This window comes from Herpailurus yagouaroundi, unplaced genomic scaffold (assembly GCF_014898765.1).
Source record: "Herpailurus yagouaroundi ecotype Mexico unplaced genomic scaffold, PumYag 77, whole genome shotgun sequence".
NCBI lineage: Eukaryota > Metazoa > Chordata > Mammalia > Carnivora > Felidae > Herpailurus > Herpailurus yagouaroundi.
In genome coordinates, this window is record NW_024412388.1 from 21,930,688 (window position 1) to 21,944,964 (window position 14,277).

General features: G+C 35.8%; 1 protein-coding gene across 21 annotated transcripts in view; it reads left to right on the forward strand.

Moving 5' to 3' along the window:
- EPB41 (erythrocyte membrane protein band 4.1) overlaps window positions 1-14,277 on the forward strand; it is a 202,767-nt gene that overhangs the window by 152,307 nt on the left and 36,183 nt on the right. For 5 of the 21 annotated variants that reach the window (XM_040467002.1, XM_040466959.1, XM_040466966.1 and 2 more), the window contains exons 13-16: window positions 1,140-1,196; window positions 1,365-1,406; window positions 2,397-2,459; window positions 6,910-7,086. In XM_040467002.1, coding sequence (XP_040322936.1) covers window positions 1,140-1,196; window positions 1,365-1,406; window positions 2,397-2,459; window positions 6,910-7,086 — 339 coding nt within the window. Of the gene's footprint in view, window positions 1-1,139; window positions 1,197-1,364; window positions 1,407-2,396; window positions 2,460-6,909; window positions 7,087-8,833; window positions 8,885-9,265; window positions 9,580-10,218; window positions 12,201-14,277 lie in introns of those variants that run through there. The other 16 variants (XM_040467071.1, XM_040467079.1, XM_040467088.1 and 13 more) reach the window with 10 other exon arrangements.

Genomic DNA, 14,277 nt, shown 5'->3' on the forward strand with positions numbered 1-14,277 from the left:
TTAGAAGTACTGTAGCTGGATGTGCTTACGATTTGACAGTGTCACAAAGGTTGGTGTTCTCTGGTCTACCCTCTGTCCTAGGGAAAATATCACAATGACATTGTACTCCAAGGTAATGCTGCCAAGTGTGATCAAAAAGCGTGTGTCAAAACCACAGATTGGTGAGGTTCTGTAAAGAAGTTAATGATACAAAGTGATTGATTTGACCCTTAATAAAAAGTTTTCTAATTTTGAAATATCTACTGCTTTAGGCATTGCCCACTCTAAAATACTTCCTCTTAATAGTCTGGGTTTTTTAAATTTATACTTACTCCATTTGGGGTATATAAAATGACTATTACTAAAGGTATTTCAAAGGTAGACAGGAGGACTTAGTTATTCTCTTCCTATTACAAAGGATGAATCTTGTCCATCCAGCAAACACATGGGCTCTGGCTCCCTGGAGAGGAGATTACAGAGCGCTGAATGTTGCAGCTGAGCCCTCTGTGTGCTTATTTATAAATCAGCCTTGGAAGTAATTGCATGCATCAGTAACAATTTGGATTGAGTTTATTTTGATGTTTTGTTATCTAATAAACTCAAGGGTGAAACTGCCTCCTTAAATATATTGATCGACTAACAAATTTTTTTGTATTTACCTGCTTTGTGTCATATGTGGTTTATTATATGTGTGCTTTAACTGTAAAGATTTTCTTTTTGTTTCTATCATGTATGTCATACCTTGATATCTTCATTTGTAAATTTGTTTTTAAATGTTAAAATACTTCTAGATCATAAAAAGAAGCAAAAAAAAAAAGCCACTTGCCGTATTTAAGCACAAATTATTCTTTGTATAAATACTTTTTTGTAAATAAGTATAAAAATGTTTTCTTCATCAACAGAATAATTATCTTAATTTTCTTTTATGATCATTTGGCTGTCCATATTACTTTTTCAGCCTTGAAAATATGATGGTGAACTAATAGACTACTATTGAGAGTAATGTCCTTCCCTGTAACACCCCCAGAAGACTGCATCATGTTGATTACATATCAGCTTATTTTGCAACCAGCTTAAAGATGCGGCTTATTTGTAAATAATGCGATTCATAGACACCTACTAACCTAAAATGTTTTTACCACTTTATTTCTTAAATGTAGGTGGAAAAAACCCACATCGAGGTCACAGTACCTACCTCAAATGGTGACCAAACACAGGTTTGTGCCAACAGGCCACTTGTTCCTTTTCTCCTCCCTCCTCAATTTTTTCTTCCCCCCAACTCCCTTTCCTTAAAAAAAATACTATGAAATAAAGGTTCAAACAAACTTCAGTGGGCCAATATTTTATCATTTTTCTTTTTTTTTTTTTTAATAATGGCAAAACAGAAGCTTGCAGAAAAAACGGAAGATCTGATAAGAATGAGGAAGGTCAGCCATTTTTCACTTTCACAAAACTACATTACCATCACCCATGCTGACTTCTACAGTGCATTAAAAAGACAGTGATCCATTCTTTTCATTGATTTCTCTTAATCAGAAGTTACTTACAAATAGTAGATATATATTTGTGTATGTATATGTATTTGCATATATTCACCTACATATGTATACCAAATTATTACTCTATACTATTTGTTGAAATTTTTCATTAAAATAAACTTTCTAGTAGGAAAATATCTTTTTAAACACAATGAGACAATTACTAAAGACCAAACCCGTCCAAAAGACCAAACGTTCTTTTAAACGTTATAAGAAGTATAACAGTTGGCACCATATTCTTAGAATCATTGACAATATTTGATGCATATTTACTATGGAAATCATCATAGCAGCACCTCCTGGTATTGTTATTAGCTATGTGTTTTGCTGCTCTGTGTCTTTTCTTCCCAAGTATAGAGTTGGATATATCAGTTCGTACGGAATGGAATATTGACTAATCATGTATAAAGTGCCCTTAGAATTTCTTATGAGAGGTATTAGAGGAATACATACTGTGGTATTACTAAGTATGAAATATGTCCAAAAAAGGTAAATAATGTTTTAAAGTATTTCTCTGTGCCATGGAACTTCAAAGCTTCTTAAAGTCATGTATTTTAAGATACCCCTCAAACAGCTCAATTTAAAAAATGACCATAAAACAGCTTATTATGTAAGAAGCCAATGAAGCTAGGAGCACTGTCTATTTAAATAACACCATCATATTCTTCCATCATTCACGGACAGGGTCATCCGTTTTCTAGTGGTAATGTGTTCTGTGTGTGTCCTTGTAGTTTTGTGACCATTTCATGTTGGCATATGCTTCGCTGTGGACATTTAATTTTAAATATTTTTTTGGTTTGCCAGTTTGCAGTTTTTTCCCGCAAGAACAACATTTTAATTTTTTATGCTTTTCTGTTTTTCCCTCTTTCATTTTCACAGAAAAAGAGAGAGAGACTAGATGGTGAAAACATTTATATCAGACATAGCAATTTAATGTTGGAGGTTTGTATGAACTTGAAGCTTATTTCAGTTGGTTGCCTGTAGCCTTCTGCATTCTTCGCTGATTTCCTTTCTTTATGCTATGTTTGGTTTTGCATGCCATTGCATGAAAGAATTTTAGGTTTAAATGCTTTTGCATGTTGGTAAACATGAAGATATGCAACCATCTCTCCTTCTGACTCTTTAGTTTCCATCTGTCATACTTCTCTAAAAAATATATGATTGGGACTACCTCTGCCTCTTGCGGTTCCATTGTTTTACCCACTTGTAGAAAAGTCTACATCGCTGTTAGAAGTTCCTTGAATTTTCCAAGAGTATAAACTCCCATATGTCCCAAGCATCAAATTTTTAACAATTTTTTTCATCTTCTGAACTGAGAGAATGTGGAAAAATAGGAAAATGATCACAATTCAAAATGGACTTAAAATATTGGGGATACCAGAAAATGACAGGAAAGTCAGGGAAAAGAAAAAGATATAGGAAGGAAGGAGGGGACCTGGTATTTAATAAGTAGTTAGTATGATATATGGTAGTTTAATTACAAAAACAGGTCTGTGGGCATAAGATTATTATTTTAAAGATAAGAAAACTAAGGCTTAGAGAAATTAATTTCCCTGTGGTCACAAAGCTAATAAATTGGTAAAGCTGGGATTTGAGTTAAGGGTCTATCTATTTCTATTAAACTATACTTTTTCCATATAGAGATAGCAACATGCTGTGTACTATAGGAATTGTAAGGTCATTTTCTCATTACATTCAACAGTGATGAGATTTTTACCAGACTTATGTTAGTAAACTTACCTAGTTTGGGCCTCCACATTAGATAGGGAAATATAAAACTAATTAGAAGATCAGAGGAACTCTGAGGAAAAAGTGAGGAACATGGATAATGTGTAGGAACATGGAAAAAGTGAGGAACAATAATAATGTGTAGAAAAAACTGAGGTTACATTAGTTTACACATCACAAAGACTGTTATAGTTGACCAGATTATCTTACAATTTTGCTCAAGACAGAGCCAAAAGAAATGAGTATAACTCTGACGTTGGGGATTGAACCTCAATTTGAAGGAAATATAAATATATTGGAAGATGATAAAGGAAGTTGGTCCCTGCCTTCAAGAAGCTTAACAATGTGTGGAAGTAGGGAGGAGAGAAACAATACACAAGTAAACAAATAGAGATAAAATGACTTCAAGTTGTTACAGAAGCTGTGAAGAAAATAAACTGTATGCTGTGCTAAGGAAGGAGATCTACTCTGAATAAGATAGATGGGGAGGTTCTCTCTGAAAAGAAAACATATTAGCTGAGACCTGAAAGATGAATATATATGAAATGTGGTAAATATTATTAAACTGGAAATTTGGAGAAGCTTTTTTAGATAGATCTCTGGTTTAATATAATGGCTTCTAATAGTTACTTAACCTTGTCTTATTTTTTGTCAAAACATGTATTTTTGAGTGCTAGCTATGTATGTATAAGGTACTTTAATATAAATAATAAAAATTATGGCCAGCCTTCAGTAATCACGTACTGCGTGATGGGCACAATACCAAGCGTTTTACATACATTTACCTCATGTAACATGAGATTTTTAAATCTCATGGATGTTTGGCAACTAGATCTCTTTGCTTTAGCCCATCACTGAAACTAGACCTAAACGGTTCTGCTTCTGAGATTAGGAAGAATGGCATATGTCCGTTGATGTCCTTGTTCTTGGCAAGGTAACCTCTCCCAATCTCAAACATGCCTTTTCCTTCACGGGTCTGTCTTTAGTGCTTCCTCTTGACTGGAACCTGCAGTGCCAATCATATATTTGTCATTTGTTCAATGAGGTGTGTTATGGCTTCTGAGACTCACAGAATCTCTGTGTGTGGTGTGTTTTTTTCCCCCAGCATTTCACTGACAGCCACAAGAGGGGATTTCTAAATAAGTGTGTGTTTGAAAATTAAAACTACTAACTACTTGTTGAGAACATTTCATATTTAATGGTTTGGTTTGGCTGCTGCTAAAATTATAAGATGATAAGCATCAAAAAGTGTCTAGCCTAAAAACAGCCCAAGTAATTTGGCTAACCATCATTCTCTAGTTTATGGTAAAAAGTTTTTTCGTCTCCCCCACCCTGCCAAGGAGGGTCTCCCAAGTTATCTGTCACTCTAGCAGGGTTTTGGTTTTTTTTTTGTTTTTTTTTCCTAAAGCATCTCTCTTCCCCCTATTCCTCCCCCACCCCCGCTAATGCTTTGTTCTGGCCAAATAAGGTCGAGTTCATTTTTAGATCTACCGCCTCCTCCTCCATCTCCCAGAGAGAACCTGTAGCAAGTGTCTATGACAAATTCTATTTGGAACAGGTCCCTTTGAGATCTTAATTTTACTCTGTGCCCCCACAGGTTTCTAACAGAGCCAGCTAAGAAGGATGGAGAAAGCTCCTTCAGAAGCTGCTGATTTTATTGCAACATTTATTTTCTCAGGTTCCAAGCCAATCCAAAGCTAGGCAAGAAGAACAACAAATCCCCACTCTCATATTAAGAGGCTAGCCTGGAGAGTTACGGTTTTACCATAGCATCTCTCACTCATTTTTGTTTTCCTCCATTCATACTTGTAACTCTCCCAGATGTGTTCAATTGTTCTTCAACCAAACAGATGTAATTTCCAGTTAGGAGCTGGGTCACAGGGCCTTACATGCCTTGTGGGTCTCAGTTGCTCAGCCTATTACTGAGTCTTTGACCAAGCTTGTTCATGCTTTTCTTTAGCTAGTAAACATGCTTTTCTTGCTTTCAGGTAGAATAAAAGTGCACACTGTTGTTTCCCCATGGTAAAGCCCATATTCGTGGGCTATACTCATTTCATCCCAACAAGCAAGAGGTACTTTTATGGGGAAGCTACAGGATTGCCCTTTTTGGGCTAGTTTTTTTTTTTGATCTCAAAGCAAATATAGATGGTTTAGTGTTGCAAAAATTAAAAGTATAGACTTAAAGGAATTTTATGAATATATATCTCCAGAATCAAAATTATGTCGTGTGCCTCGCCAGTTCTTTCTCCTATGCTATTTTCCCTTGGACGTTGCCTTTGAAAAAAATTTATTTAGGTGAAACATACACTGCTCCAGAAAAATTATTCAAACAAATTTTTATTTAAATGAGTTCCAGCTTTTTTTTCCCAAAAAAGGAACAACTAGTCCCCAAATTCACAGAGCATATTAAAAGATATATTTAATATTATGCTTTTCTTGGATACAGAGCTGCTGTGATATATAATAAACACAGAATTTTTAGCAGTCATCAAGTGACAGGCTCCCACATATTTTGATCTCAAGCATAGATCTCCTGACTTTTTTTGGAGAAGTATGTTGGGCAAAAAACATTTGAGTTTTTGTCTTCCAAGTAGTATTTCTCATTTTTTTTTCTTGCCAAGTCTACCTTTTGGAAATTTTATATGCCTCCTGCTACATAAACCTGAATATTATTTCTAGCTTTATTAACCTTAGTTTTGATCTTTTGTCTCTGGAATATCCCATTTAAGAGCTTGAACCTAGTTGTCCAGTATTCAATTCTGTTGGAACAGTTGAGATATTTTAAATTGTCAAGGAGATATATAAGGTATTTGATGAATTCTTGTTAAATCACTTCCAATCTGTTGAAAATTACTGGAAGAAGTTCCCTACTTTGAATTATACTAAGAGATGAAGTAAAGCTCTCAGAAGCTGGAAGGCATAAAACTTTTAGTTTGTGTGAATAGTATTGGTAAAGAAAAAAAGTCATTATATTACATACCCAAGTGATTTTTCAGAGGCAGTAACAATTTGCTCTCGAGGCTTGAGCCAGGAATTCAAGTAATAAATTCTTACAACAAGAAAGGGCTTTTCTTATTTATGAAAACCAGCAATAGCCACCTAGTAAAAGGGAAGCAAAACGATCTCCAGGTAGAAATAGAGGGATGCTATATGTTTGCAACTCACCAAAGCAAAGCAGCCAATGGTGGCAGTTGCGTCTTCTGTTATGTCCTTTGTTTAACTAGTTGCTCCTTATTTATTGCCATCTCCATCCTGCCTAAGCTGAGCCTCAATCAGTTCCTATCAAGCTGAGACTAATTGAGCTGTGAGATTACCTTCTTGGGATGAGGAGTTGGAGATCAAACACTGTGTCATAATGGGAAGAAAAATTGTAAAATTAAGGAGTGAGGTCCATGGGTTACATAACTGCTAAAAGCTGTGGGTTATGATGCTTTACTGCTTCCAAGAAAAGCACCTCATTAAAAAAAAAAAAAAAAAAAAAAAAAAAGGCAAGCCAATATACCATGTTGCATATTTAAAATTTGAATGCAATTTATGGATTCATAACATCTGCCCTGGATGTGGTGTGTTTTCTACCAGTGCCCGCAGTCTGATGGGCTTCCTTTGATGTGTTCTTTTTCTCTTGAGTATTTATTGTTTTGCATCTTTGTCCTTTCAACTATAGGATTTAGACAAAAGTCAAGAAGAGATAAAAAAACATCATGCCAGCATCAGTGAGCTGAAAAAGAACTTTATGGAATCTGTACCAGAACCACGGCCTAGTGAATGGGATAAACGCTTATCCACTCACTCCCCATTCCGAACACTTAACATCAATGGGCAGCTTCCCACAGGAGAAGGAGTGAGTACTTTGTCCATGTGACCACTTGTGAGAATGAATGAAATAAATGTTTTTGTGTATTAATGTTCTGTATCTGAAAGTAAGTTTAGAGCTGAAATTTGGTTTTGATTCTTTACCAGTTCATTGCAGCTTTAAGGCATGCATAATCAAACACTTGTTTTTTAAGTCCTGTGGGCTACCCAGTGGAATTATAGGAGCCATTAGAACTACCATTAGATGATCAGACTCTTGAGAACTCCCTCCTTCTGGCTAGTGTGTGTTTACAAATTGACCATAAGCCAGTGGAACTTTATGTTCAAACTGTGCCTCCAAGGACCAGAGAGTTTACTAAATTTAGTAAGGTCAAAATTGGAACAGGATAAACATTTTTTTAAAACTTTATTTGAACATTTGCACAACTTAAAAATGTCTGGAATGGTTGACCACAATTATATAATAAACCAAGGAGGCCCCTAAGCCAGAGAATGCAGAATACCACATATTAGTGATTGTATTTCAATTTTAGAAAAACCGTTGACGATTTATTTTATCTTTATGAGTCACATCAAACTTTTAACACATTGTTTTATAAGATAATCATAAGTAGAAGAAGTCAGAGACACCTTTGGGAGGCTGTTCTTTTTGTGTTATTGTTGTCATTACCTATCTTAGAAATCCTACACTTGACTAAATAAATCTGTGAAATGGAATATCTTAAAAGTTACCTTAAGCATGTATTTAAAAATTCTCTACTTAATCTTTAGCCTATTCAGGTTAATATTTATATAAATAGTCACAATGACTTAATGAGTGGTTATGATGATTTTTAAAATTATATGCTTGCTTTTTGCCAAAAGCAGTAGCAATTCTAGTTAAAGGTAGTGATGTCTTAATACCTTTAAAAAAAAAACACCTTGTTTTTATATTCAGAATTCATGGTAAACTATCCACGTTTGTCTAGTTTCTGGAACTGGAGAAGATGATAAAAATTGTCTCACAAAGGGTACTTTTTATATTTTTCAAAATGCGATTGGAATTGGCTAACAATTCACCAAGACTGGAGAATTCCCGAATATGGGTAGCTGGTTACTGGGGGTGACAGGATGCCGTTGTCCTTATTCATTGTCCTCTCTGCCTCCATTCCCTGATATAAATGGACATCCGTTTTGTATCCTAAATCTAGATAATGTACCCTGAACTAAGACAATGACTCTGCTTTCTACAAACCTAGATACCAGGAGAAATGTCTTGTTGCTATCATGCCTGGTTAACCTTCTCTGTAAACCATAAGTGCATATTTTCTAGAAGTTTTCTTTTTGACTCTGTGGAAATAATAAAAGATGCTCAATTACTTCAAAAAAGTAACTTACTACTCTCTTGGATTAAGTTTGGTAAATTTGAATCAGTCTCCATTTCCAGAAAGCATCTTATATCTTAATAAAACCCTCCAGAAATCACCTCAGGGCTGGTTGGAAATGGATTCATTCTGTGGATTTAAAGAAAGGACTTTTTATAAGTTAGATTAGTGGGGAGTATTTGAGCCACTTTAGCTCTTATGTATATTACTCCTCTAAATGAATAACAGAATAAATAAGAACTGTACTATGATAACCTTTTATATAGGATAACTCCACTTTCTGGCATATCTTACTTTTTCTTTAATAATTAGGGCGATATTTCTGTTCTCTGGGGATACCTCTTCCGTCTTTGGCAGCATTGTTGTTGCATTGCAAGGCTACTGAATTTTATGTAATTTGTGTATGACCAGGTGAAGAAAATCTCTGTCCTTCCCTCGGAAAGAAAGGTTGGTGGGCCAGAGGTAAAGCTGCTGTTATGACTTGTGCTTCTTAATCCGAATTTGCTCTTGTCATGGCACTAAGCAGATAATCCCCAGAACTGAACAGCAGTTGCTGAGTAATTTTTTTTCTTTTGGCTCTACTAGTAAATTCACACCCCCACTGCCGTTTGACCTAACACATAACATTTCCACGGCTGCAGCTTTTGCAGCTTTCAATTTGCTTATTTCGGCGCATGGCTGGTTGAAAAGCTGCATGAAGATGTAAATATGTATTCGGAGAGAAAATGAATTTAATTGTACCCTATTCTTTTTATGTTGTCTTTCTTCTCCCTCTTTATTTTCTTTGGAAAATCATTATAATTTTGCATCCTTTCTTTTCCTTTTTTCTTTTTTGCTGACCAGTCCCCCAGCTACTTTCTCCCTGATACATATCACTTAGGGGTGTGCAAAGAACCTGTGTCGAAATTCCAAACTGACCAGAGAAGGCTGGCCCAACTGAGAGAGCTTAGAGCCAAGTTTTTTCTTTCATAGATAATATCTGTCTTGAGTAGATGGCAGAGCACAGAAATTGTGGGGGGGAGAAAACTTCTTAATTGGACAGTTGGAAAAGACAACTTACCTTAAAAGTGTCAAAAGTACTTGCTTAATGTGATGTATAAACCTTCACGATGATTGTTATCACTGTTATTTCTAATCATGATTCTGCAAGAGGGGGAGGGAGTTTACAGTTGTTGAGATTTGTGGGGGGGGGTTATTTGTTTTTGGTAGACGTTGGAGGCACATATAAACTTTTATACTTTTGTTTTTCTTTTGCAATCTTTAAAACGTATGGGATTAAGATTTTTATTGCTTTGAGCAAAAGCTAATCGCCACGTTGAATGAACTGTTAGAGCTTTTTAAGTCTGTGTGAAGAGGTATGAGGATAACTTTTTATATTCTGCCATTCTATTTGTAATAAAAGTAACTTTTCTGATGGCGAAAAGAATGCTTCATTATTGGCTTTGCCCAATTGATCTAAGAAAAACTGGCAGCACTAAAACAATGCAAAATGACCCAAAATTCCTATGAGTATCCTTGAAGCCTCAAGGAACAAATACTATAACTAAATAAGTTAAGTAATTCCTTGAACTTTCAGGACTTCTAATGTGCATTCATTCAAAAAATGATCTATGGAGTACTCTCCTGTGTTATGGAAACTTTGCTGGGATAAATTGCCCAAGTAAAGTGAAATAAAGAGTGTCCATAAGATTTTCCCCAATCCTTTGCACATCCCCAAGTATCATTTTTGAGCATTTTTCCATCTGTCATTTTGTTCATCTTTCTCTGTCTTTCTTGATCTTCTACCGTGAAAGCAGACACAGGAACGTGCTCTGTTAGTGCAGGATGAAGAGAAAATTAAAAGGCAAGAGAGATCTACTGAGAGAGCCTTGCCCCAGCAAGAAAATGAAGAAATTCTTCCCAAGGTTTCTATTCCAATCCCTGAGGATCACAAGCCTCTCAAAAAGTGCCGCCTCTACTCTAGTACTTTCCCATCACCTCGTATTCCTTTCATGATGTCTTTTCTCGTGATTCTTGCGTTGGCTGTTTGGTGGTTGGTCTTTCTGTGATCGGAAGACAGGGTGCTCATCTGAAATGTCAAGACTAAAACCACTGAACTTTTGTTGTTTGCTTCTACTGTGTTGTCTCCTGTATGATGCCCTCTGATCTTGATAGTTCACTGTCCTAGGGGAGCTCTTTGTGATCATTTTTCTGTCAATAAAATGTTACTCTTTGTAGAATATGTATTGTGGGGCACAAAGGAGTAGCAATGGATTGCCCAAGCCAGCTTTCCTCACTGATATTTAACAAGTTTAGACAAATCAGATTTAAGCATATGACAGTTGGTACTTTCCCCCAAAGCTTTAACTCTTATCCTGCATGTTCTTATTGTTTACTGTTGCTGTCCTCCTCTTCAGTGTTTCACGCAAAGCAGGATACTCTGTAGAAACATTGGATGGAATATTTCCTAATCTTCTATAGTCATTTATGTGGCATGGCCTCTGTAGTTTAAGGAAAAAATTCAACTTGCTAATTTTTCAAAAGCCTTAAAATGATACATTTTAACCTATGAATCCATAACCACTCCTTTTCTTGAGATATCAAACCAGTATATACAAAGGCCCTTTTTGGAAAAGGGCTTTTGACTTCTGTGGCCTTCTTATGTGTATTTCTGAGATGTACAGAGAAAAACAACTCTATCCTGCCTGGTGTATAGAAGGTATCTGCAAAGGTTAAACGCCAGCTTTTCACAAGTAGAATGTTGATGGTTTAAGGAAAATGGTGCTGGTGCCCCTTAGCCTCCAGCCAGGGCTGAATTTCCAGACCACTCTACCCATCTTTAAACGTCCTGGGATACAGATTTATTCAAGATCTGTACATAAATATACCTTTCTCTGAATTAAAATGTTGTGTTACTTCTTTACAACTTAAGTAATTATATTGCTAGAAGCAATACTTAGCCATTATAGTAAGTTTAAAATATATATTGATATATTCCGTTTTCCTGATAGACCTCAGACCTGTTTATTCCTACATTTGTGTTGAAATCAACTGTTTTTAATTCATGGCCTTGTGAGCTAAAATTCTATCGTGACAAGTATGTGTCCTCTGTTTGCATGTTGATCTTCAAGGCTTCCCTGAAGTAAATATGAGTGTGCTCTGTCTTCACAACATAGCTCGGATACCTAACCTGTTATTTTTTGCCTCCGTATTAATGATATCTTCTTGCATGTAGCTTACTTTTTATGGCACTTGAATGTACCAATATGGATAATTTGATTCATGTTGTCACAAATCTGTGTTTTGAAATCTGAGTTCATGAGGTTATCAAACTGAGATTTTTGCACTTTGTTTATACTTCTCAACACTTTTTAATTGATGAAACTTCTAAACAAGACTTTCTGTTTTTAAGATGATGGCTTCTTAGAGCAAAAAAAAGAGAGAACACTAATGCCAAGAATCTTTTGTCCTTCAACACCCACCACTATTCTATTTTCTCTGGAGACATGTAGAAATAATTCTCTGGTATTTTCCTAAAAACTGCAACTCTATCGTTACAGGCTTTCCCCCCAAAATGGGAAAAGAAGTAAGGAGCAGGTTAAATTTTAAAATGTGTTATGGGTGTGTATCTTTCATGTCACAGGCTATGTCTGTTTATAACAAATATTTTGGAACTAAGCATATTTCTTGATTCACTCATAAGAAAAGAGAGACTTCAAATCAGCCTGACACATTGCACAACTATCCTCGAACACAGAAAGTGATAATCATAAGTACTCCCCTTTATCTGTGAAATAGAAATATAAGAGCTTTCCTAATGAAATAACAAAACTATAACATTGGGTAGAGTCTTTTAAAATTTTTTCGAGGAACTGAAAAGGAAATAATCAGAATTTTATTGATACTTTTATAACTGTTTAAGATTATATTTCCAGTTTTCATCCTGGTACACAGTTTGTTATTAATTATTATTGTAAACTTCACCTTGGATTTTCTTTCCCTTTGTTTTAGAGCTGTTCCAAATCCATTCAAAGTCTAGTGTAAGCCAATAGTATTTTTCAGTTTCCTGAAGTGCAGCGGGAATCCTCAGAGATTCTTACTGATAGATAAAAGAGAGGCCCTTTCTTTTATTAATAGGATAAGAATGGTTGGGAGGAGAAGGGCCAAGCCTTTGTATTGGATTAAGCTGGTCAGTGCAGGTTCAAAAGATGTATCGATCACAGTTATTAAAGGAAAAATAGTAGACATTACAGCTTTGTGTTAACTAACATTAATACTGTTGAAATTTGTAACAAAGCTGTGTAAGACTAGTCTTTCTTTCCTTCTCACATCTCATTCCATTCTCAATACCAGAGACAGATACAAATAACTGTGTATTGGTTTTATCCTGGGTCAGCTTCTTAATGGCTGGTTGATAAATGAAAAACAATTCTGGGCGGGGGGGAGGGGGCGCGGGAGGGGGGCGCCTGGGTGGCTGAGTCAGTTAAGCGTCCAACTCTTGATTTCGGCTCAGGTCATAATCTCACAGTTTGTGAGATCGAGCCCTGTGTCGGGCTCTGCACTGACAGTGCGGAGTCTGCTTGAGATTCTCTCTCCCTCTCTCTCTGCCCCTTCTCTGCTCACTCATGCATGCTCTCTTTCTTTCTCAAAAATAAGTAAATAAACTTAAAAAAAAAAAAACCAACAAACAATTTGTACTAAAGGCATCAATGCAGACCAGTAAAAAAATCTTCATTGTTTTTTGTTTTTTGTTTTGTTGTTTTTGTTTTTGTTTTTTGCCTTGGTTTTGCTTTTAATCATTTCTCGGGTGACTCTGAAAAGTTCACTTAACTACTTGGTGCCCAGATTTGCACCTTGTAACACAGAGACAAACCTACCTCATGACAATGAATCTGTAATATGTTCCAGGAACCAAAAGCTCTGGTTATTGTTCATTTCTTGATCTTTTGTGGATTGGCAAGATAGAAACTTAAAAACAAACAGACATTAACGTTTTGGAATTTTTCATATGAAAGCAAGCAGCTAAATAGCTGTGTTGATTTCCATCTACTTTCTACTGATATTTGACCAAGTATTAAAACTATTAAAGGTAAAAATGTCTTTTCAAATTCATCATACTCTTAAGCAATTCATCTTATCATTATGGTATTCTTACAGTGGACCAAACTGGAAAATAAACCCTGTATCAATCTTTTAGCCATTTTCTTGTGCTAACACTTAGAATACAAAGGAGATTCAGTTTGCATGGGTCAATTTTACAGCATGTTTACATCTTTGGTAAAAGTTTTGAAGGGAGAACATATTGACTCTGTTGGCTAATATTAGACTAGGCATCTTCTGTGGATTAGATTTCCATTTGTCATCCTAGATCCTAGTATATTTCTTTCTAGGCGTTTGAGGTCTGGTGATTTTTTAGATGGCATTACCGAGCAAAATTTATATGTGGGCTTTACCTAGTGATCATGTATTTACAAAAGGAAGACAGAAAATTCAAAAATAATTAGACACTTTCTCATTGTTGCTGTGTTTTTGTTTTGTTTTCTGGCCAAGAGTATTGAGTATTGTAAAGATATATAGAGGGGCGCCTGGGTGGCTCAGTCAGTTAAGCGTCTGACTTCAGCTCAGGTCATGATCTCACAGTTCGTGAGTTCGAGCCCCGCGTCGGGCTCTGTGCTGACAGCTCAGAGCCTGGAGCCTGCTTTGGATTCTGTGTCTCCCTTTCTCTGCCCCACCCCTGCTTGTGCTCTGTCTCTGTCTCTCAAAAATGAATAAACATTAAAAACTTTTTTTGAAAAAAGATACGTAGAACTTCTCTACAGTTTCCCTGTATTCTTCGTAGAAATTATAAAATCCAAACTTCTTTACAGCATTCTCTA